Genomic DNA, 21156 nt, shown 5'->3' with positions numbered 1-21156 from the left:
TGACAATGTACATTATAGCGTACACATCTATGTTTTTCGATAAAAATATAGCTTGATGCTTTGATTTTCCGAGACATAAAATTAGATTTAAATTAATAACTAAAATTTGTTAATTCTTAACAAAATCAGTAGTAAACTTTAAGTCATTAGTTCAAAATCAAAATCAAAATCAAAATTATGAACAATAATAGTCTATGACAAGATAGTGATGGTAAGGTGGTTGAATAATCTTTTAAGGAAAGTAGATACCATTAGATAATGAGAACAAAATGACCACGTGATTAAATCACATTTGCATAAACAAAACTCCTTCAATTATTAACTTTTGAATATAAGTGCCTTTCATTATTAATACTTTGATAAACTTTACTTTATAATATTTTAGTTACTTAGAATATGTTCTTCTTGTCCCACTTTGGTCCAAAATATTGAGACATAATTACCTTTTTGCTAAATATTAGTGTTCACATTCATCAACTCTAAATTAACAACAATTATTTAGTATTTTTATTTCAAACAATTGAAGAAAAAAGACAATGTCACTACCACATAAGTCATTTTCGGCAACAGTAGATAACTGTTGTATAATGTACAAAAACCGTTGCCGTAAGTCTATTGCAACGGTTTTAAATCAGCTACATTTGCGGCCGCTGCAATAGGTTTTAATAGCTACTGCAACAGGTTTTCTAATCTATAGTAATAGAAATAAAACCGTTGCAATTAATAGCAAAAGCAGCGGTTTTAAACATCTTATGTAACAGTTGAATAATGTAATTTAGGCAACAGTCCTTTTTATAAGGCAACGATTTATATAATACTTTATGCACCACTTATATATACTATTTGCAATGGTTTAACTAAAACTTTAAGCAACGGTTTATATAAAAAAGACAACGGTTTTAATTTGAGGAACAAAAATTAAAAACTGAATTATTCGCTAAACTTAAAACCAGAAAACATTCACTAAACTTGGAAACATAAAATATTCACTAAAATTAGAAAACGAAAATATTTATTAAATTCAAAATTAGAAAATATTCCATCCATTACATCACATAACGGAAAATATTCCATCCATTACATCAAGAAAATACTACATTCATCTATTACATCACAAAAATATTTCATCCATTACATCACGAACAAAAATATTCACAAAAACTAGAAAACGGAAAATATTCCATCAAAATTATTGAAGAACTGCTTCCTTCTCTGTTCTTCAAATTGCCTCTCGTAACCCCTCTTTCATAAAGAAGTGCACAACCGAAAGGCCTCTCACCTATAACAGTGGAAAAAGCATCACTTCCACTATTTTGGAGCTCTTGTAATTTGGAGTGCACCAGAAATTAGTATTATAATCAATAGACCAACAGTTAAATATTCGAATGCCGCTTTGACATTATATCAATAGGCCAACAATATGAATCTACAAGTTATTTAACAATATAAGACAAACCAAACTCATACATGTAAATAATTAATACAAAAATGACGGCAAATCAACAATAATCTACAATTAATTATTTACTTTATTTTTTAATAGAAGTTCTGTTTTGCTTGGGCATTATTAGAAAAATTTAAAAACAAGCAGGTTAACAAGGATATAGCGCAAGAAATAACTCACAAACAAAGTCAGTTGCCATCAAATGTCTGAAAAGCATCCACAGGTGCCGGAGTAGGATTCATATAAATTAAACCCATCTTTTTCTTTCCGAAGGAACTATGTACCTTTTCTGAAAATGTCTGGAACAAAAAAGTCCACTTTAAGCTTATTTAGAATATCAACAAGACATAACCATGACTCAGTGCATTTTGTAAATTTAACACGGTAACTAAAGTAAATCGGCAGTTTCTGTTGCTCACTATTTGTAAATAAATTAGGCTAAATCATGATCAATTTTTCCTCCGCCGTTACATTCATGTAATGATCCCCAATCAACCTGAAATAGATTGCATTGCACAAATATCACAATAATAAGGCAACTCGTATGCATATGGATTGTCCTATGCTTTCCATTCCATTATGAAAAGTAAAAGTCAATTCAAATATATATATGATTGGGAAAGATTATTATTCAGCGACATTGAAGATGAATGTACAGGCAAAAACTATTCCCGAAGCCCTCAATACTTTTAACTTAATCCAAATGATTTACATGTGCGTAAGTGTAATCAAGCAAACCCCTAATCATGAGCATAACAAGAATTTCCAAGTTAGGTGAAGTAAGAGACTTACTCAACAATGATAAAGAGATTCAGTTCTTTGATAACAGTTCAATGTCAGCTCCAACTTCAGCAATATTGACTTCTTTAGAAGCCTTGGCAATTTTTGCTATGTTCAAAACATCAAAGTAGATTGCAATTTGTTTGACCATGCCATCAAACATCTGTTTCGGGAATGACAACAAAATATCATTATACATGTAAATTACAAAAATATTATAATATGTGACGACACATAATACATGACAACAAATAGAAGTTCCAAGTAGCTTTGTGCACCTTTAATAGTCACATGTTCCTTATTCCTACAATTCCAGTACCATAGTATTCATCATCCATTAAAGAGAAACAAAAATTCAATTAAATTGCTATCATTTTGTTATGACTCTTCCATTTTGCTATTTTTTAAAAGCCCTAGAAAGCTTTTTATACTCTGTTAGCATGAGGATCAGAATTATGAAATAAATAGAGGCTTTATGGATGCATATTAAAAAGTCATTTAGTTGTACTGAGAACAAAAGAATTTACCCATTCTAAATGTTGTGCTGTAATGCTTGTGACATTTCCGGAGTATATACCGCCTAACACATACATAATCCAAGTAGAGAAAATCATCAGTTACCATTTAAGCATAAATTCACTTGCATTGATTAATGCAAGTTAGCGAGTGACCATTTGTTGAACTGGAGCACTTATAAAGCAAGAAAGAGGATAAGCAACTCACAAGCATGCACTCGCAGACAAAATTAGAAACAAACAAGAGTGGGTACCTTGGTAACCATGTCAAGAAACATGCCTGAGCGTACAGGAAGTGGTTTTCGTCTTGTTACACTTGGCTATGAAGCGTAATATGATTCAGGTTAAAGAACAAGTAAATAAATCAAAGGGAAAGAGAAATCAAAATTCATTTCAATCACCTGGACTCAAACGTCAGCGAAATCGAACTCACCTTTCCTGCAATTCCGTTTGAACTACTTTCAACCCTAGTGTTCCTCTTTATTAGCAGTATCTTCAGCAGTTCAGCTCCTTCATATTTTCCTAGCATTACATTATCATTTTTTGAACAACCTTCACAGGTTTTAGAGCCACTAGCTTGATTAAAAAGTTCACCTGCACTAACTAGGTACATAATCATGGCACTGAAAAGTCCATAAACAAGCTTTCGGACAATGTTAGAACATAATTGAATGTTAGAACATAATTGAATTGAAGGACACCATTTCGTACTCTCAAACCATAAACAATATGCATACATAATGTTTTAGATGAATGTAATGACACCAACTTTACTTGTTGGCTATATGCTACTTAAAACGAATCAGTTTGTAGAAGCATTCTTGACAAAACTATCTTCCTTAGCTTTTTGCTAGCAGAGTAAAAAAGGTCACAATAATCACAATCAACACTCGATAAAATTAAAACAGTTTGAATTTTCACAAATCCAACAAATCATTTTCCTCATTTTTCTCGCCATATATCCGCGAGATCAGAATCCTTTCAAGACAAACTAAAATCTACAGCACAACACAACAAAATTCACTTGCAATTATGTAAGAAACAATCACCAAGGCCATTAAAGTTTGAAGATACTTGTACAAACTATATAGTCTGCAATGGCAAATTCACCATCTAATCAACATTAGAAGTAAACATCACATTAATTGCACCTTATAGCTTATCTTACAATCAGAACAATGTGCTAGAAAAGAGGACATGGATGAAGAAGGACCAGCCAAGAGATTAGCAGGTATTAATTCTTTTAAATTCAACAATACAATTATTACCTGAACAGAATCAGCGCTAACACTATTTTTATTAAACCAACAAATAATACTAACACTAAGCTGAAGCTCCTGAATTGCGAAGTTCACAAACCAAATTTTATGATGTTTTCACTGACTACCGATTTGCTAATTGAATTGCAAAGTTCATACAACTTGATTTCAGATATTGATTGCAAATGCAGATTTATGAATATGCTTGCTAATCAAAATGTAAAATCGTTTGATTAATTAGGGTTTTACCTGCAAATTGTGATGACATATGCTTGTTAATCAAACTGTAAAATTGCTCCTTGAAATAGACATAGATAACTGCAAAAATGAAAGAACAACAAAATCAATATCAAATGGTTGAAAACATAAAAAATAATAAAATAATAAAAGATAGAAGCAGAAATAGCTATACCAGCTGATGGAGTAGAAACCAGTGTAGAAATCATAGTAGTAAAGAGCACTAAAATTATAAGAATATAGCGATGTGGATTGCAAATATTTGTATGGAAACTTGGAGCGTTGGCGTTGGCAGCAATGAGCGCCGGGGTTCGCATCGTCAGCGAGCGGCGGGGTTATCGTCAGCGAACGGCGGCATTTGCGTCATGAACGAGCGGCGCGATTCACGCCGTCAGCAAGCGGCGGCATTCGCGGCGACAATGAGTGGCGCGGTTCTCGTCGGCACTGACAGTTTCTTCTCCCATTTCTATCTCATATTTAGGTTAGGTTTTGGGCTTCAATTTCTTTCTCCCATCCTTCCATCTAGAAAAACTAAGTTTGGTCCTTTGTAATATTATCAGTTTATGAAGACACATGCTAAAATTAAACATAAATCTCTTAAAAGCCATCAACAAACATTTAAAAATAATTTTTCGAGAATTTTATAAAAATTGGGTAAGTGATTTTGAGCCTTTTTAATAAAAAAATTATTGTCTTCTAACATATTGTTTGGATTAGGGGTTGAGAAAGGAAAGGAAGGGAAGGAAATGGTTGTAAAATTTCAACCCCTGTTTGGTAAATTTTTTTTAAAGGTTTTGAGGGGTTGAAAATTATTTCCCAACCCCCCTCAACCCTCATATGCCAACCCCCTCAACCCTCATATGCCAACCCTTACCTTCCTTTACCGTCCCTTACGATACTTTACTTTACTTTAAAAATCCGTACTTTACTTTAAAAACCCGTACTTTACTTTAATGCCTTCTTTCCCAAACAAAGCCTAAAAGAAATGACTATAAAAAAAAATTTACCTCTTTTAATCAAAATTGTAATTATTATTTTTTTCTTCAGAAATTTGTATTTAAGATAAGGCAACAATTTAGAAGTGTTGCTAGATTAATTCAAACTGTTGTATTTTCTTAATCTAATGCAACCGTTTTTTATATATGTTGCCTTATGTTGTAAATTTTTAAATTTTGTTGATTTCTTTGCAACGGTTTTTAACCGTAGCCTTTCTGTTGCCTTATATGTACTATTGTAACAATATCGATAGTGTTGCTATGCTAGTGTTGCTGAAAGTCACTTATGTGGTAGTGTGTGTACTTGAAATTCTTATTGATTTCATACAATATTATTTATTACATATACAAGTACCTCATTGTACAAATTATTGACCAGAAAACCACGAAATCATCAATATTTGTAAAAAAAAGGACAAAAACTGAAAGAAAAAAAAATCTAAGAAAAGATTTGTACTTAATTATACTAATGGACACAAAATAAACCATACTTAGTATAAGTATTTTATATAATTAGTATTAATATAAGTAGTATTATTAAAGTGGCTTTGTAAAATCTTAAATCGCTGCATTTGAGGTACATTGTAACGAGCGGTAAATCCATTTTTTTTTATTAAATGCATAAAATTGTACTGAAAATTTAGAAGATTGGCAAAATTGATAAGATCAAAATTTTAAGACGGACAATTAGTCTGACTATTAAGGCGAAAAATCAAAAAATTATACTACTATTACACTCTATATTCATTTTTTCGAAGGTTTAAAATGATAATGTCCACTTTAATTTTTTTTCACATATACAATCCAAAAAATAATTGACTTCTTAGTACAGCTGGCCTGTCCAAAGGTCAAGATCGTCCACTGATAGTCCAAAAAATACAAAACAAGAAGGGCATATCTTGTAATTATGCTCAAAATCCAGGGCATTAACAAAAAAATTCGTTATATAAGTCTGTAAGAGAACATATTTGAAAACACAAACACAGCACGAATAAATTCTTGGTTAGCTTCAGTACTTTATTTTACTAACAAGAAATCAAGAAAAATGGCAGGTTCAAGAATGAAGATGATGATGAATAACAGGAAGGTTTCAAGAACTTCTTCTGGCCGTCCGATCCCAAAGAGAGGCCAAGTCAAGGTGGCTATAGTGGTCAATCTTGCCAATTCATTTGCTTCTATTTTTTCTCATACCACTCGAAGAACAGCAGCACCGGCAGCTTCCCACTTTTCCTAGATTAAACTCAAGTTTTTGGTTCTGTTTTTTGTTTTTTAGTTAGAGATTTTTGTTTTTGAGTTATGTTCTTGTACAAAAGTTTAAAGATTGTATGTTTGCACATAAATGAATGAGATTTTGTTTTCCAATTCTTGGGTTTTGGAGGTGGAGATCAATCTAATGATACTTAACAGAGGAATTTTGAAAAAAAGGTCAATCCGGCTTCTGAACTTGCGTTTTGAGGTTACATAAATTACATATTGAGATATACACATTAATTACTAGCCGAAACAAAAATTTAAGGATCTAATCAACTAAAATAAGTTTAATATGACTTATTTAATTTGAAATAAAAAGTTTAGAATCTAACTAATTAAAAAATTTAAAACAACTTATTTGATGTAGACGGAAATTTAAAAGTCGGGTTGACGGTTTGAACATCAATTTGTTTTAGAAACTAGATAATAAAAATGAAGCTAGATCAAAACATTGCCAAAATCTTTTTATTTACATGAAATTATACCATCCAGATTACAACACTTTGGTTTCTTGGAAGTAACAAAAGATTCACAACTGTAAGGTGTGGAATTTATTTTCTAATCCATCTTAATTAACAACTTAAACCTTACTTCAAGGTCAAGGCATTGTGAAAATTCAAGAATTTGGAGAGGTGGTGGATAATGGTGGTGAAGTCTATCCAATTCTGGAGTTATCTCTGCCAAAAACAAAGGTGGTTGCCCAGTTCACAGCCACGTAAAATCTGTTTCTCCAGCTTAAAACTCGTGTAAGATAAGCTGACCGCCATATTAACCAGCTTACGAATCCAGCCATTGATACGCCTTTGTCATCCTGCCAATGAAATTATGACCAAAATGTTGGATGACAAATGAATTGAAAATGTAATCTACTTGTGTTTGTCTATTATTGCAGAGCAGAGCTGAATCCAAATTATGCCAAATTTGAGTTAAAATATACTTAAATTTTCAAGTTCGAGCTACTCAAACGTGTAAAAGACTCGTTTAGACATGTGAGTCTCGCAAGCCTCTTTGACTAGTAGTCGAACTTGACTTGAGGAGGTCAAGCTCGACTTGAATCTGTCGAAACGGTCTCAAATTTTTATCGAGTCAATATCAAATAGTCCAACTTGTTTACACTCTTAATTGGACCTAAAAGTGTACCGGGCTAGTCGCTCAAGCCAGGTCATTTAATCCGATTTGAGCATTTTATTTCTTTTTTGGCAAGTCCGACTAGAGTCTGAATCTAAATAAATGTAATTCATGGACCGAATTTGGACGATACATGTTAAATTCGAACGATTTAGATTCAGATAGATTCGGTCTGAACTCGTCTAAACCCAATCCATGAACAGGGAGTATATATGGTTTTTACCTTAGACTGGCGCAAATCAACCAGTGCCTTGTAACGTCCAACTGAAGCCATGCTGCCCATATGTTTGTACACAAAAGGATCACCAAGAGGAACATCCTTTGCACAAAAAGCTTTGCCTCCATTTTCATGTCCAATCTTGTTAAACAGTTTAACTAGATATTTCCCTTGCCTTTCTGCTACCTGTTCAAGAATATATATTAGCTCAAAAACTCTTACATATATATAAAAGTAGCCTAAATAGTTAATGAAGGTTTGACCTGAGCTAGAGCAGGAAGCACTGGCCTCCCTGTCTGTTCAAGAAAACCAGCACAGTCTCCAAGTGCAAACACATCTTCTACAGAACCAATCCGCAACCATTCATCAATGCCAATCCTGTATAACTCAGTAAGATCAATTCTATGATTGATAGATCAGAAACATATCAAGAGTTGATGGAAAATGAAAGGTACCTTCCACCAGGGGACTTGGGGACATTTAGTGATTTTACAAACTTAGATGGACCGACACCAGTAGACCATACCAATAGGCCATATGGAACTTCAGTTCCATCGCTCAGAACTAGTTTCTTGGGATGCACTTCTTTCACTACACCTCTTGTAAAACGGACACCAGACTGATAAATAACACCAAATGTCATTGAAAGAACTATAAACATGAAATTATGTAGCACGAAAATGGAAATGCCGAAATCAGAAACGCCCATATGATTTATTTTATAAGAATAAGTTAAAAATATAGAGTTTCAAACTTCAGAGTATTAAAAATGTTTTTAGAAATGTGAAACTCGAGAAGTTTCTATGCAGCATTAGACAAGAAATAATCTAGGACATAGGAGAATGAACAAGCTTCACCTTAGTCAAATGATTTGTTGCATATTGCCGTAGTCCAACATCAAAAGATGATAGTATCTCATTGGCCTGTTAACCAAGAGCAAAAACCAAGCAAGAGTTAACGAATGAAATCTATAATTGAATTCTCTATATATACAACATAATCATCCATGAATAAGTGGGAGTTTTTTTTACCTCTATCAGAGTAACCTTGATATGATCCTTTATATGAGTATACCGCTCTCGAACATCTTTCAAGATAAAATCACTCAATTCACCGCTAAATTCGACCCCTGTAGGACCACCTCCGATGACAACACAGTGTAAGAGACGATTCTTCTCTTCTTCAGATATGCCTGTAATGACATTGTCAAAAAAGTTAATCATGGTTATACTTAAATCTGCACACAAATGACTATAATTTGAACTAGACACTCACCTGGATTTTCAGAGAGCATGAGGTTCAAGAGGAGCTTCTTCCTTATTTCTTGAGCATGATTTACTTCTCTAAGAAAAAATGCATGCTCCTCTACTCCCTTGATACCAAATGTCAGAGGCTCAGCCCCAGAAGCAATCACAAGTTTATCATATGCAACTTTAAACTTGTAAGGCTCCTGCGGTAATCCACCATTGCTAACAGTCTCACAGTATACCTGATCACAGAATGGAACAATAGTCATATATGGGACATTTTTGGAATGCAACTTATGCTGACATGACAAGGCCAGAATCCAAACTATCACTTATATTTTCAGGCTTTTTGTTGCATTTTATTTCATGTCTAGTGGCCTACCAATAGACTGAATAATGCATATCATATGTAGGACAGACATGGATATGGGGAAACGGGACATTTAGACACGGTCACAGAAAAACCGTGTTATGTTAAGGTTTCCTGTTGAAGTTTTGTATACGATATGCCAAGTATCCAAAACGGGAATCATTGACTTAATGAAGTGTTCGTGTTACTTAATATGAAAACTACAAACAAATAGCAGGAAAAGAAAGACTCACTTCATGTTTGTCTGTGTCAATGCCATTGCAGGAAGCTAGGTAAAAATATGAGTTGGCATCTCCTGACAATGCTGATTGTATTCGGCTAACAGGCTCAGCTACAGATCGAAATTCAAGTGTTCCGACACAAGTTGAAGCAAGTAAAGGAGTAAAAACCATGTGATTTCTTGGTGATATGCAAACAACATCATAAATCTTGGTGTCAAGTCCTTTCATGAATCGGCATGCTGCCCATCCGGTCCCAAGTACAACCACCCTCGGCTTTTCGCCAGGTTTGGTCGCTTCTAAACCCGGATACTTAGGTTCATCATGCTCATCTATGATTCTCTCCGCGTTAGGAAATTGGTAACTTGGGGTTCCACTGATTCCCCTGCTCCAATAACTTGAATGATTTACCCTGTTAATGCTCGAAAGGTACGAAAAATTGCTGCCTGCTGCCACATTTTCGAAGGAAGATGAATACAACTTATGACTAGCATAACTACCGCTTGTGCATCCTGTTCTTCGCAAGCCAGTCCTGGCAATTCTAGCAAATGCCATGAGAGTTTCTGTTCTGAATAAAAGATCTGATCTTTACTATTGAATCTGCACAAGAGTGAGCAAATTAGCTATGGCAATGGCAATGGCATGTATAATGCAAAGAAGAGCACAAGGTTAGACTTAAATAGAACAAGACAATTCGACGGGATTCGGACAAGAAAAGACAGCAAGTAAAACAAATCCAAAGTAAAGTCCAAAGAAAATTTTATTTTAGGAGTTTGGTTGGTGTGAGAACGATCTTTTCCAAGACTAATTGAGACAAGAAAAACAAAACTAAACTTAGCTTTCCTCATAACTCATAAGCATAAATAATAACCTGTCATATACTCCAAACATACCTGAAATTTGTAAACTTTTTATACTAAATGATTAAATTTCAGCAAAAAAAATCTCATCTTCTAATTTTTTTGAACTACATTTTGACAGTATATACACAAGTTGGTAACCTGATTAAAAAATTCACAGCATGTACAGAGCTAGAGGCTGCCATTAAACAATTGCAAAAATTTAATCCATGTGATCCAGGGTCAGCATTGGTTTGTATGTTAAAAAAATTACTAATCGAAATACTGAATTTAGATGCTGTACTATACATACCATTATAAACATGGGAATAACATTAGATTCAGAAAAATATACTTTCATTTTACAGTTTAAAAGTGACAGATCTGGCATAAGTGTTAGAATATTCCTTATATTACAAGATATGGTATTATTTTAATGAGCAGATACTAAAATCCTAGCAGAAAATGTGATTTTTTTTTACTGGGAAAGATCACATCACATACATTAAAAAAAACCATGAAAATTTTAAATTTACAACCATGGCAGAAACAACTAGAACAACGAATTTCAGCACTCCATAAATCTAAACAAGCTTTTAGACTAAGTAGCACGCACCCGCACACGGAGAAACGGAACACTTGGACAAAACGACCTTATTTCAAGATTTAATCCTTCATAAGATGCTATGTTTTTGGCTGCATTCAAAGTTTGAATCTGAATCCAAGATTTCTGGATCCGCTGATTAATAAAAAGTTGATGACTAAGCTAAAGAAAAATAAAATCAATGAACATAGACAGTAATGAAGAGGATTAAAATCACAATTGTTTATAGAAACAAACTTGAGCAGCAAGAAAGCTTTATAAGAAACCTATACGATACTACTAAGATAATAAAATTGTTAAAGAAAATGAAATAACAGAGTTCGAGGATGTTCAGTGTTTTCTTCTAGAAGAAAATGGACTAAAGAACTTTCTCATAGAACGACACCGTTTATGATGGTTTTTGGTATGAAAAGACGGTTTTGTCCTTGTTGTTTGGGATTTATTGCAAGGCGAGATGGGTAGTTTAGGGTTTTCAACTTAATAAGCTGACTGTTTGACTCTTCTGGCTGCTTAAACCCTAGTTGGAGATTTCCTAAGGGTTTATGTGATCAAGTGCGGGCAAGTCTATAATGAGGTGTACTACTATTGGGTTTTAAATACACAATCAACGGATGAAAATAGGCCATGTGGGATCCACAAGCTCCTGAAAATATGGAAAAAGGAGTAAGCGTGTGACAGCATACTATGCAACGGTTCAAAGCAGAGGATTACGTGTCAAGCTTGTAGGCTGAGAGATTCTACGTGTCAGATTACTATTGGTTGAAATTAAGACCAAATGCTCAATTGGCTGGGTTTTTCTTTGTTGCTCCTATAATACGGGAGCCGTCCAATTTGATGGACAGCCGCCCGGTACCACGTGGCAAACTGAGCCTTTGAAAAAACTATACTTCAAAGTTTAGAAATTTTTGTTTTATATAAATTAAAATAAAATTCGATTGCCATATATATTGTTCTATAATATTGAAAATGATGCTTTAAGAATCAGAAATGGTATTTTTTGGACAGATCTTGGTTGGTCTGTTCTCCGTAGCTCTGATAAAAAAATATATTTTTTAATTTTTGGTCGGTAATTTTTTTTGACCGAAGGTGGCAGAGATGGTTTACGGCGGATGTGTGGGTGTTGATTTTAAATTTGATTAGATGGTTCTAGGTTTAATTTGGTTGGGTAAATGGTTTATGTTGAATTTAGTTGGGTGGGTGACTTTAGATTTGGTTAGATTGATTTAGTTTGTTTTTTAAATATATTAGGGTATTTTGGGAATTTTTTGAAAAAAGGAGGTCGGGCGGTTTTGAAAAAAAATGAGTTTATTGGGACATTAGATATAGTTTAGATGGATTTAGCGAGCGTTTGTAAAGTTCGATTTAATGATAGGAGCCCTAAGTTGGAGAGAACATTTCAATAGGCTTATGAAATGCTCGTTATGGATATGTGATGTGACTAACCTGACACTCTGGATCTCCAAAACAAACATTATACTCGCTCAGCTTAGGTAAGCCAGACTTCTTCTCAATCATTAGTCCAGCATACAGAACTCTAACAAACTTGCAACACCCTACTGTCATTCCTTTAACTGTCGGAAGAATGATAGATTCCATAACCGCGGACTGAAGTTCTCGTGTCAATATTGGTGCTGGCGAATATGCCCCCGTTCCACAGGTATTAGACCCCGTATCGCCATCACTAACGCGCGCTTATGGTCCTGAGCAGATTCTAAGTGAATAGCAGCAGTCTCTCCATCCACCAGTACGAAGAAAGATACTTCTTCTCCTTCGGAAATCCTTCGAGATATTCTTCTACTCGTGCATTTTTATCTCTTTTCAGCTTGTGTTTTAACTTATTATTATTATTATTTTCTTCTGTTTTCAGAGATTACAAAAACTAAAGTGAAGTAAAGAGAGAAAGAAAGAAATAGAAGATTGTCATTAAATCAGATTCTGCACATTCTACATTTATACAACTACGAAAGTGAGTGTTGAACATATTACATATTTAAGGAAATGAACAATTGATGATGATTATCCGAACCGAACTGAACCTAACCGAAATCAAATTTCTCTAAAAAGATTAATTGAACCATAACTTATGTTGCTGATGCTGTATTTCCTTCTTCAGAATCACCAAATATATGGTTTAAGAACATAGCTAAACGAACACCCCCTTGAGCAATGCGTTTCATCACAATTGTCATTCTTGAATTGAAGTAATCATCTATTTATAATCACATAAATCCATTATCAGTACTATAATTAAACATTTTTAGCTATCGGAAATGATTGACCGGTGAACTAGTGATGCCACTTCAACATATAATGTAGTACCTGAAAGAGTATCGCCTTCTTTTACTCCGTTGTAACCCCATTTACAAGCTAAGCTTATGCCCTCTACAGCATACCTATGTAACAAACAAACATCTTGTGTATTATGTTGCACGAAAATGGAAATGTCGAAACAGAAAATGGTAAAATTGTATTTTATTATAAGAATAGATTATAAATGTATAGTACGAGAGCTTCATAAGTCTTTTTGGAAAACGAAACAAAATGCTGAAACATAAGAATCAATAACTTTCCGTGCAACATAACATCTCACAAAAGAACTCACTTGTTCGGACATGCCAAGAGATCGTCACAATCTTTCCATGTTGATACGTCGTCATACCAAATTCCCTGTTTTATCATAGTAACAGGAATCAGATCACACTAAGTAATCCATGTCCGTCCCTGCACTTCTATTTTTTTTGACATTAACCAAAAAGAAAAGAGCAGGACTCGTTCTCTAAAAATAAAAATAAAAATAAAGGGATTCAATGTCAAAGAGAAGTGCAGAGACTCGGAAATAGGTTATGCCATCAAAAATTACTTACATCTGTGAAGTTACCCTCTATAGATTGTTGAAGCAGGTCCATGTCGTTTTCATAGTAATCTTTTAAAGCTGTTGTAATTATATCGCTATCCCATACCTGTATTAAACAAACAATTTCTCACAAACCATTTAGGAAAAATATTATACTCTTGATTCTTTATATATATGCTTACATGATGAAGATTAGATTTGCGCCTGAACCAACGCAAATCGATTGTGTTTCCACCTTCGTCGCTGGTGAATCCAACATGCAGTGGCTGATGAATATCTCCCATGAAGTGAGACAAGAACAGCAATGCTTCTGTCAGATTATCTGCAAATTTAAGACTCTGAGTTAGCAGATGAAATCAAAGAAGTAGCATAACTTCATGGTTCTTATGACTTACATCGACGATCTGTTGATCCTTCCTTGTAGTGCAGAAGCTGTGACGTAAAATTCTGAATAGCACCAGACACACACCGATCACTTTCACAGTCCCCTAATGCAATACAATACAAAACAAACTCAAGTTACACATATGAACTATAGCGTTTTGGAGTTTCTGAAGTGTGTTTAAGAAACAGAAACGCGGAAATATACAATTCGAGAAGTTTTCCTACAACACAACAAATGAATAGCAGAAAACCGCAATGGTCAATATATAGCATTACAGGCTTGTAGTAGTCTTACTTGAATAATCAAATGTGCAGGCTTTGTCTGGGGTATCAATATAGTGTAGAGTGCTTGTCCACCTGTACTTATACCAGTGCCTGATTTGGTCCGGCCATGTGCATAGAGCTGATAAGTCCCCATTAAGATTATGAGGCAGCAACTGTTCTACAGCATGTGCTGCTTCAGCTCCTAAAAGGTTCTGTTGATAAAGCAAATTACATAAGGCTTACTCCTTAGACTGGTTTTACAAGGCAGAGAAAAGGATTAGATTCATCAACAGAAACCTATGTTGCACGAAAACTTTCCGAGTCCTGTATCTTGACATTTTGTTTCCATTTTTGAGAACACTTGTGAAACTCCGAAACTCGGTATTTATAACCTTAAAATACATCATTTTTCTGTTTTGGCATTCCCGGTTTCAATGTTTGCGTGATATATAGATAGGAATTATTAGTGATAACAGAAATTAAAATTTCATAAGACCTCTTGGTTGGTTCATTGTTTTTTTGGTTCCAATTTGCTTCATAAGTAGGAAGAGAAACATCATATTTGAGGTGTGCATTATGTTCAAAATGAACCGAACCAATCGAAACAATAAATTTATTTTTCAAAATCGAACCGAACTAAGATTTTGAGAAATTAAAAAAATCCAAACCGAACCGGTCGGTTTGTTTGGGTTTCAGTTCGGTTCGATTTACATTATAACTTAACTAAATTTTTAATGTCTAAAACCGAAACGAAAACCAAATTTTGTTTATAATTTCAAACTGAACCGAACAAAATTTGTCGATTTGGTTCTGTTTGGTTCGATTTTTGTACACCCCTACATCTTATATATTACCTGTGCAATCCGACATGTTATTATGTGACCCTCCTTGCTCCAGCCAAGAGCTCCAGGCGCTAGAATGATGGCCAAACTGAAAAACAGTAACAATGTAAACCGCGACCGTCTATAAAAACCTCCGATCGCATCCATTCTCAAATATTCTTTTTTTTCACTATTTGAATTTCTTTACCAAAATATGACAAACAAAATGAAATATAAACTGAGCCCACCTTAAGAAATTAGTTGATATATAGACATCAAAAGTTTTTTAATATAACAAGTATTCTACAAGCAACAGGTTCTCATTGAGTGCAAGTATTAAATTCCCATTTAAAGAGCATATTCCAGGGATAAGATAAGGCTTCTAAGCAATATTATGCAATGAAGTCAACAAGTCATCCTTCCAATATATACAATTAATCTTTCATGCTTGAGCGATTTTGCTTCGAGAAGAAAAAATGCGGTTAAGAGTAGCAGCTAAGCGAATGCCACCTTGAGCAAGCCTTTTTTCCACAATAGGCAATCGAGAAAGAAAGTAATTATCTGCATCACAGCATTCAAAGAATTAGAGAACTACACGAAACGGGAAGTGTTTTTTTTAATTTTTTTCCGGGCAATAGGCTAAAAAGATTCTTGATGAAGCAAACGACGATTTTGGTAGACCAGCACCTCTCAGCATGCAGAATCATGGTGATTTTATATTTGCAATTGAGCTGGCCATGTGCGTGGCTGAAGTTGCTTAAGAAGGTCGGTTTAAAAACCTATAATATAATGGTGTTATATGTAAATAAAAATCATGGATTATAGTGTTTTTAATTTTTGCAATTTAGACACGAACTTTTTTCGTGTAACTCAAATCATCAATTGAAAATTTGATCAATTGATGCTGAGATGGAACGTCGGAACCGAAATTGAAAGGTACCACTTGATGGAAAATTCAGACAGTGATTCAAATTGCAAAATATGAAAGTTCATTTTTCGATTGCAAAGAATAAAATTCGCATTAGAAATGCAAAATACACTATAGTTTATGATTTTATTTGCATTGAATCCAATATATTGTTCTGAATATAAGATACAATGACATTGGCCGATCAATTGGATTATTGGATTACTAGAAAATAAATAATTTCGATCAGAATATGTCTGCACAAATGATGTGTTCTGTCTGACTATGATTGGATAAAATGGATTTATTGGGTTGCTTGAACGCGATTTACAATTCAATTGTCATTAATTCTGAAAAAAAAAATACCTTCCAGAGTACTTCCAGGCGTGGCATTCTTGTAGGCAAACTTGCAAGCTAGGCTAATGCTTTCAGAAGCATACCTGCACGATTTGACGGTGGAAAACAAAATCATGTCTAAAATTTTCCTATTCCTTGTTAATATCTGAAATCAAATTGCTATCTTTATATTCAAATAGAAAATTGGATCTCAAGCAAACAACCAATAAATCTGCATGTGTGAGCAATGATGCATCTTTTTCTACTAACAGTTTCAAAATTTACGAAAATTATTTTGACATAGCATATGAAATGAAATCAATTAAACGTTATTCCATACATAGATTTTACTTAAGCAGAAGAAACACACTATAATTTCATGCCCTTTTTCCGTTGCTGTACTTTTCTATATGTCAAATCGTTCAACCATTAAGTATAATCTCTTAGATGCGAAGACACAAGAATAATGAGCATAAACTTACAGGTCCGGACAAACTGTGCTGTTATTTTGACAGTATTCCCACTCTGCTAGTTGATTGTACCAACCTTCCTAATAACAGTAAGATCAAACCAATGAAAAATCAAGCACAACGATAAAAAGCTGTATGTTATACAAAGAAAATGGTAAAGGAACAGGCTCCAAACCAAATTAAGCTTATTATTCAAAAAAAAAATCATAAACATTTATTAGCAATTTTTAACAGAATCAAATGCATCAATTAGTTTCATTTGATAGACATTGCAGACTGTAACTATATACTAATTAAGTATACTATTCCATCACCTTTCCTTATAGTATACCAATAGATACTTCTCGAACAATGTAAAGTTTGTAGAGATTATATACAGCCCACGATAGTTACCTTACTAAAACATGCAATCCTCACATTAACAACAGATGCAATAAATAGAAAGAAAAGCAGACCGTCATGTTATGCTGAATGGCCTGTATCATGGTAGCAAGATGTGAGCCATAGAATTTCTTCAGGGCTGAATCAATAATCATGTCATCCCATACCTGGAATACAACACTAGTGTTGGAACTGATGGCAAATTGATAAAAAAAAATTAGGAGCTGATGAGCAAACAAATTCCAGAGTAAAACTTATTGCTTAATGATATAACCATGAGATTTTCACTTTACTTCAATCTTGCATATCCACATCCAATTTAAGTGGATTGATGACACAAGGGTACAAGTAACTAATGTACCATGTTTTATTATGGGATGAAAAAGCTTACATGGTGAAGATTACTCTTCCGTCGATACCAGCGGAGGATTATCCTGTTTCCTCCCATATCTCCAACGAAGCCAACATGAAGGGGCTGTCAATAAAAAAAACAAGCTAAGGAATCAGGTGACTCCGCAAGTGAGAGTTGAGAGCAGTTGTAATGTTGTATGGCTATAACTTAAGGATCAAAGATATGCACCATAAAAAGAATTGTGACATGCATAATGTAAAACATGGAATATCTATCATATGCTATGTAGCATGGAAACGGAGACGTTGAAATGGAAAATGCCGGAAAAATACGGAGAAACGATATTTTTATAAGAATATGTTATAAATATAGAGTTTTAGAATTTCAAAAGCATTTCTGTAAACAGAAAGGAAACGCCAAAACATAGAAGTCGAAAAGACTTCATGCAACATAGATCATATGTATAAGCAAACTAAATAAATAAGAGTCCAAAGTAAGGCCAGGATGCACCAAAAATTATGGCTTTCAGGTATATATTACTTCATTTTCACAAGGCAGGTATTATTCAGAGATTCAGTCTTTAACTTCTTAAAGTGCCGCTCTTTTTGCCATAATATTTCAGTTATTCTGCTACTTAAAGTTTTGCATAATTTCATCCTACATGTTGCTTCAGAGATCCAAGGTTTCAGATAAAGAAACAGACCTGATGTACATCCCCAATGAAATGAGCTAAGAACATAAGTGCCTCTGTTAAATTGTCTGCAATCAACATCAGAAAGTCCCCACATTAGACACAGTTAAAGACATCATCTGCTTTAAATTTCAATAATATAGTAGTGCTTACTGCTTACAATTAAACCCTAGATTGGAGTTTTGATAAGCTGATGTAAGTTGGTTTGTGTAGTTGAGAATTGCGGCAGTTACGCATCTATCTTTATGTCCACCAGAGTCATGACAGTCCCCTATAAGGAAGCTCAAAAGTATCATAAAAAAAAACAAAGGCTGCTTTTAAAAGATAAGCACAGCTCTTTAACTGTGAATCACTTCGATTAGGATCATACATGATCCGAGCAAGGCAAACTTACTGCAATATTCATAATTACACTTGAAATCTTGTGTATCAACAAAGTGTAAAGCCCTACTCCAATAATAGTGAAACCGAACCTCATCGGCCCAAGGGCAAACCGAAGCAAAGTCTCCTTCAGCAGAAGCAGGAAGCAATTCCTTGACTGCAGCTAGTGCTTCTTCAGTTAAATATCCCTAATAAAGGATCAAACTTTAACTAGACATCCTCATAATAACTTCAAACATTTAACAAAGTAACCACTATTACCAAGTAACTAAGAGTTTAAGATTCATAAATGTAGCAATCCTACTTAATTGATTCTCATCTAAGCAGCACCAACACTTCAGTCAATCAACATTTCCAAAACATGTCGGAAACTTGGCGTTTCGGACATAAAACTTCATTTTTAACATAGAAAATCTTAAAATAACAACGTTTTGTTATGTTCATATCTAAGTGTCTGGCTTCCGTATCCGTGTCCGTGCTACATAGATTCTCATGAAAGACAAAATCTTTCTCATTGTAAATTGAGCAATTATAAACCAAACTAAAAAAAGTTAAAAATGTTACCTCTGCTATTTTGCAAGTAGCATAGTGACCTTCTTTTCCCCAACCTAGAATTCCAGTAACTAATTGAAGTATAACAAGTATCCTCCCAATCCACAACAGCCTATACCCTTTACCCATTTCTATTAAATCAATCAATAAATTGACAATCTTTACTGATTACAAGCAAAAATTCTGAGATGATCATTAAAAAAAACTAACTTTACTGCATATTTTAAAGGGCTCCTCTGTAACTAACTTACCTACCCATTTAAAATTCTTAATCTAGACATAAATAAAGCATGAATTTTTCCTAAGTTGTGATGGATTGGGTTCATGAATTACGCATGGACCCAGTTAGAAATCTCCTTAAAGTTGATAAATTTGTTTACTGCTGAGTGCAGAAAGATTAAGAGGATTATAATTAGTGGATGCAAAGTTCTAACTTTTTCACAAATTTAACCAATACGATTGTGCCATTGTATTAACTATTAAGTACACTAAATAAATAAACGACGAGGCGTTGGCATTAAAATGAGGAGAAAAAAGGATTTAGCTTTCAGAAAATGACATTTTCTTTTTTGCCAAACAGAAAATGACATTAATTTGCTGGTTTTATGCATGAATTGAAAGGATTGGATCATGTCATAATGTTAAGGCTAATCTCAAGTAAAGTCCCTACACTATTAGCTTTTATTTCATTTGATTTTTAATTGTATACAATAATAGATATGATCTTTTTATGGATGAAACTGCAAAAGAAAAAGATTGTCGTTTTAATTGCATGTAACAATGGTGTTTTGTGTCTAAAAATACCACGTTTGTATAAAATAAATAGTTAAAAAATTATTTAAATATAAAAAAAATTATATCAAGAAACAAGTGAAACAAACATTAAAATGAGTTTAGCCATATTTAATGATTATTTACTGCCATATCCATCTAGAGGCTCATGTATTTTCACAATCTTATTTATCTAGTCATTTCCGAAGTTTTACACTATTTATTAGGTTTTGCATTTTACATATTTAATTTAATACAGTGACGAAGGTAGACCGTAATTTGAGGTAGGACACATTTTAATTGAAAAAAAAATTAAAATATCATGCTATGAAAAATATACATTAAAATATATTTTTATAAGGCCTAATACTTTAAGAATACCCGACCTTTTCAATCCTATCCCGACGTTGAAAACTGATTAATTTTACCCTTTTTCACATTTTCGCGTTTCAATTGTACTCTTAAGCATTAAATTGTACATTTTTTATTTAAAAAAAATTCTTCAAAAAGGTCAGTTTAATATAAAAATCAATTTGAAAAACTTTTTTCAAATGAAAAAAGGTCAATTTAATGCTAAGGGTACAATTATAATGAAAAAAATGTGAATTAGAATAAAATTGACCAGTTTTTAATGTTAGGATAGTATTAAAAAATATTAAAAGATCAAAGGTTTTTAAAATATTAGGTCTTTTTATAAATTTCGGATAAGGTATTTTTTTAAAAATTAGTAAACAAATTAAATTATTTTAGAGATAATTTGTTTTTGAAGAAGTTTGAGGTAGGGCCTAGGCACAGCCTGGCTGTCACGACCCAAAATATTAAGCCGCAACCGGCGCTAGGGAACGGGAGTGGTAGCTCCGGAACCCGTAGCAAGCCTTAAATCACTAT

At 33.6% G+C, this 21156-nt stretch overlaps 4 protein-coding genes and 1 long non-coding RNA gene across 9 annotated transcripts; all 5 read right to left on the bottom strand.

The window, feature by feature from the left end:
• Nucleotides 1–1045: 1045 nt before the first annotated feature.
• Nucleotides 1046–2327, bottom strand: LOC130015023 (uncharacterized). Its single transcript, XR_008790024.1, has 3 exons — nt 2237–2327; nt 1625–1940; nt 1046–1279 (listed from the first exon to the last, which is right to left on the bottom strand). It is a non-coding gene; the product is annotated as an uncharacterized LOC130015023 (long non-coding RNA).
• Nucleotides 2328–2660: 333 nt separating this feature from the next.
• Nucleotides 2661–4344, bottom strand: LOC126665135 (uncharacterized). Of its 4 annotated transcripts, none has more exons than XR_007637531.2 (4): nt 4248–4344; nt 3141–3342; nt 2994–3059; nt 2661–2804 (listed from the first exon to the last, which is right to left on the bottom strand). XR_007637531.2 is itself a non-coding variant. In XM_050357845.2 (2 exons), the coding sequence occupies exons 1-2, from the start codon at nt 3476–3478 to the stop codon at nt 3050–3052; spliced, it is 348 nt and encodes a 115-aa protein (XP_050213802.1). In that variant the 5' UTR covers nt 3479–4233; the 3' UTR covers nt 2815–3049. The 4 variants fall into 4 exon arrangements, 1 of the variants encoding a protein (XP_050213802.1); XR_007637529.2 differs by having other exon boundaries at nt 2662–2804; nt 3141–3333; XR_007637530.2 differs by lacking the exon at nt 4248–4344 and having other exon boundaries at nt 3141–4231.
• Nucleotides 4345–6932: 2588 nt separating this feature from the next.
• LOC126664540 (internal alternative NAD(P)H-ubiquinone oxidoreductase A1, mitochondrial-like) lies at nt 6933–11081 on the bottom strand. The gene is made up of 8 exons (XM_050356976.2): nt 9677–11081; nt 9102–9315; nt 8858–9018; nt 8684–8749; nt 8282–8445; nt 8090–8204; nt 7833–8012; nt 6933–7292 (listed from the first exon to the last, which is right to left on the bottom strand). The coding sequence occupies exons 1-8, from the start codon at nt 10214–10216 to the stop codon at nt 7137–7139; spliced, it is 1596 nt and encodes a 531-aa protein (XP_050212933.1). The 5' UTR covers nt 10217–11081; the 3' UTR covers nt 6933–7136.
• A 1925-nt stretch (nt 11082–13006) lies between these two features.
• On the bottom strand, nt 13007–15595 carry LOC126662858 (endonuclease 1). Its single transcript, XM_050356378.1, has 8 exons — nt 15461–15595; nt 14638–14818; nt 14354–14446; nt 14141–14280; nt 13969–14064; nt 13707–13771; nt 13424–13497; nt 13007–13313 (listed from the first exon to the last, which is right to left on the bottom strand). Exons 1-8 carry the CDS (start codon nt 15593–15595, stop codon nt 13186–13188), a joined length of 912 nt encoding a protein of 303 aa, XP_050212335.1. The 3' UTR covers nt 13007–13185.
• On the bottom strand, nt 15461–19924 carry LOC126662869 (endonuclease 4-like). 2 transcript variants are annotated; one of them, XM_050356381.2, is made up of 10 exons: nt 19510–19924; nt 18959–19133; nt 18725–18835; nt 18577–18632; nt 17913–17996; nt 17596–17688; nt 17153–17220; nt 16701–16774; nt 15938–15988; nt 15461–15536 (listed from the first exon to the last, which is right to left on the bottom strand). In XM_050356381.2, exons 1-10 carry the CDS (start codon nt 19624–19626, stop codon nt 15520–15522), a joined length of 846 nt encoding a protein of 281 aa, XP_050212338.1. In that variant the 5' UTR covers nt 19627–19924; the 3' UTR covers nt 15461–15519. The 2 variants fall into 2 exon arrangements, with proteins under 2 accessions (XP_050212338.1, XP_050212337.1); XM_050356380.2 differs by lacking the exon at nt 15461–15536 and having other exon boundaries at nt 15677–15988; nt 19510–19923.
• Nucleotides 19925–21156: the final 1232 nt, after the last annotated feature.

The sequence above is a fragment of the Mercurialis annua genome, linkage group LG1-X (assembly GCF_937616625.2).
Source record: "Mercurialis annua linkage group LG1-X, ddMerAnnu1.2, whole genome shotgun sequence".
In the NCBI taxonomy this organism is placed as follows: domain Eukaryota; kingdom Viridiplantae; phylum Streptophyta; class Magnoliopsida; order Malpighiales; family Euphorbiaceae; genus Mercurialis; species Mercurialis annua.
Note: the sequence above shows the minus strand (reverse complement) of the source record. Positions and strands in the feature narration are given on the sequence as shown.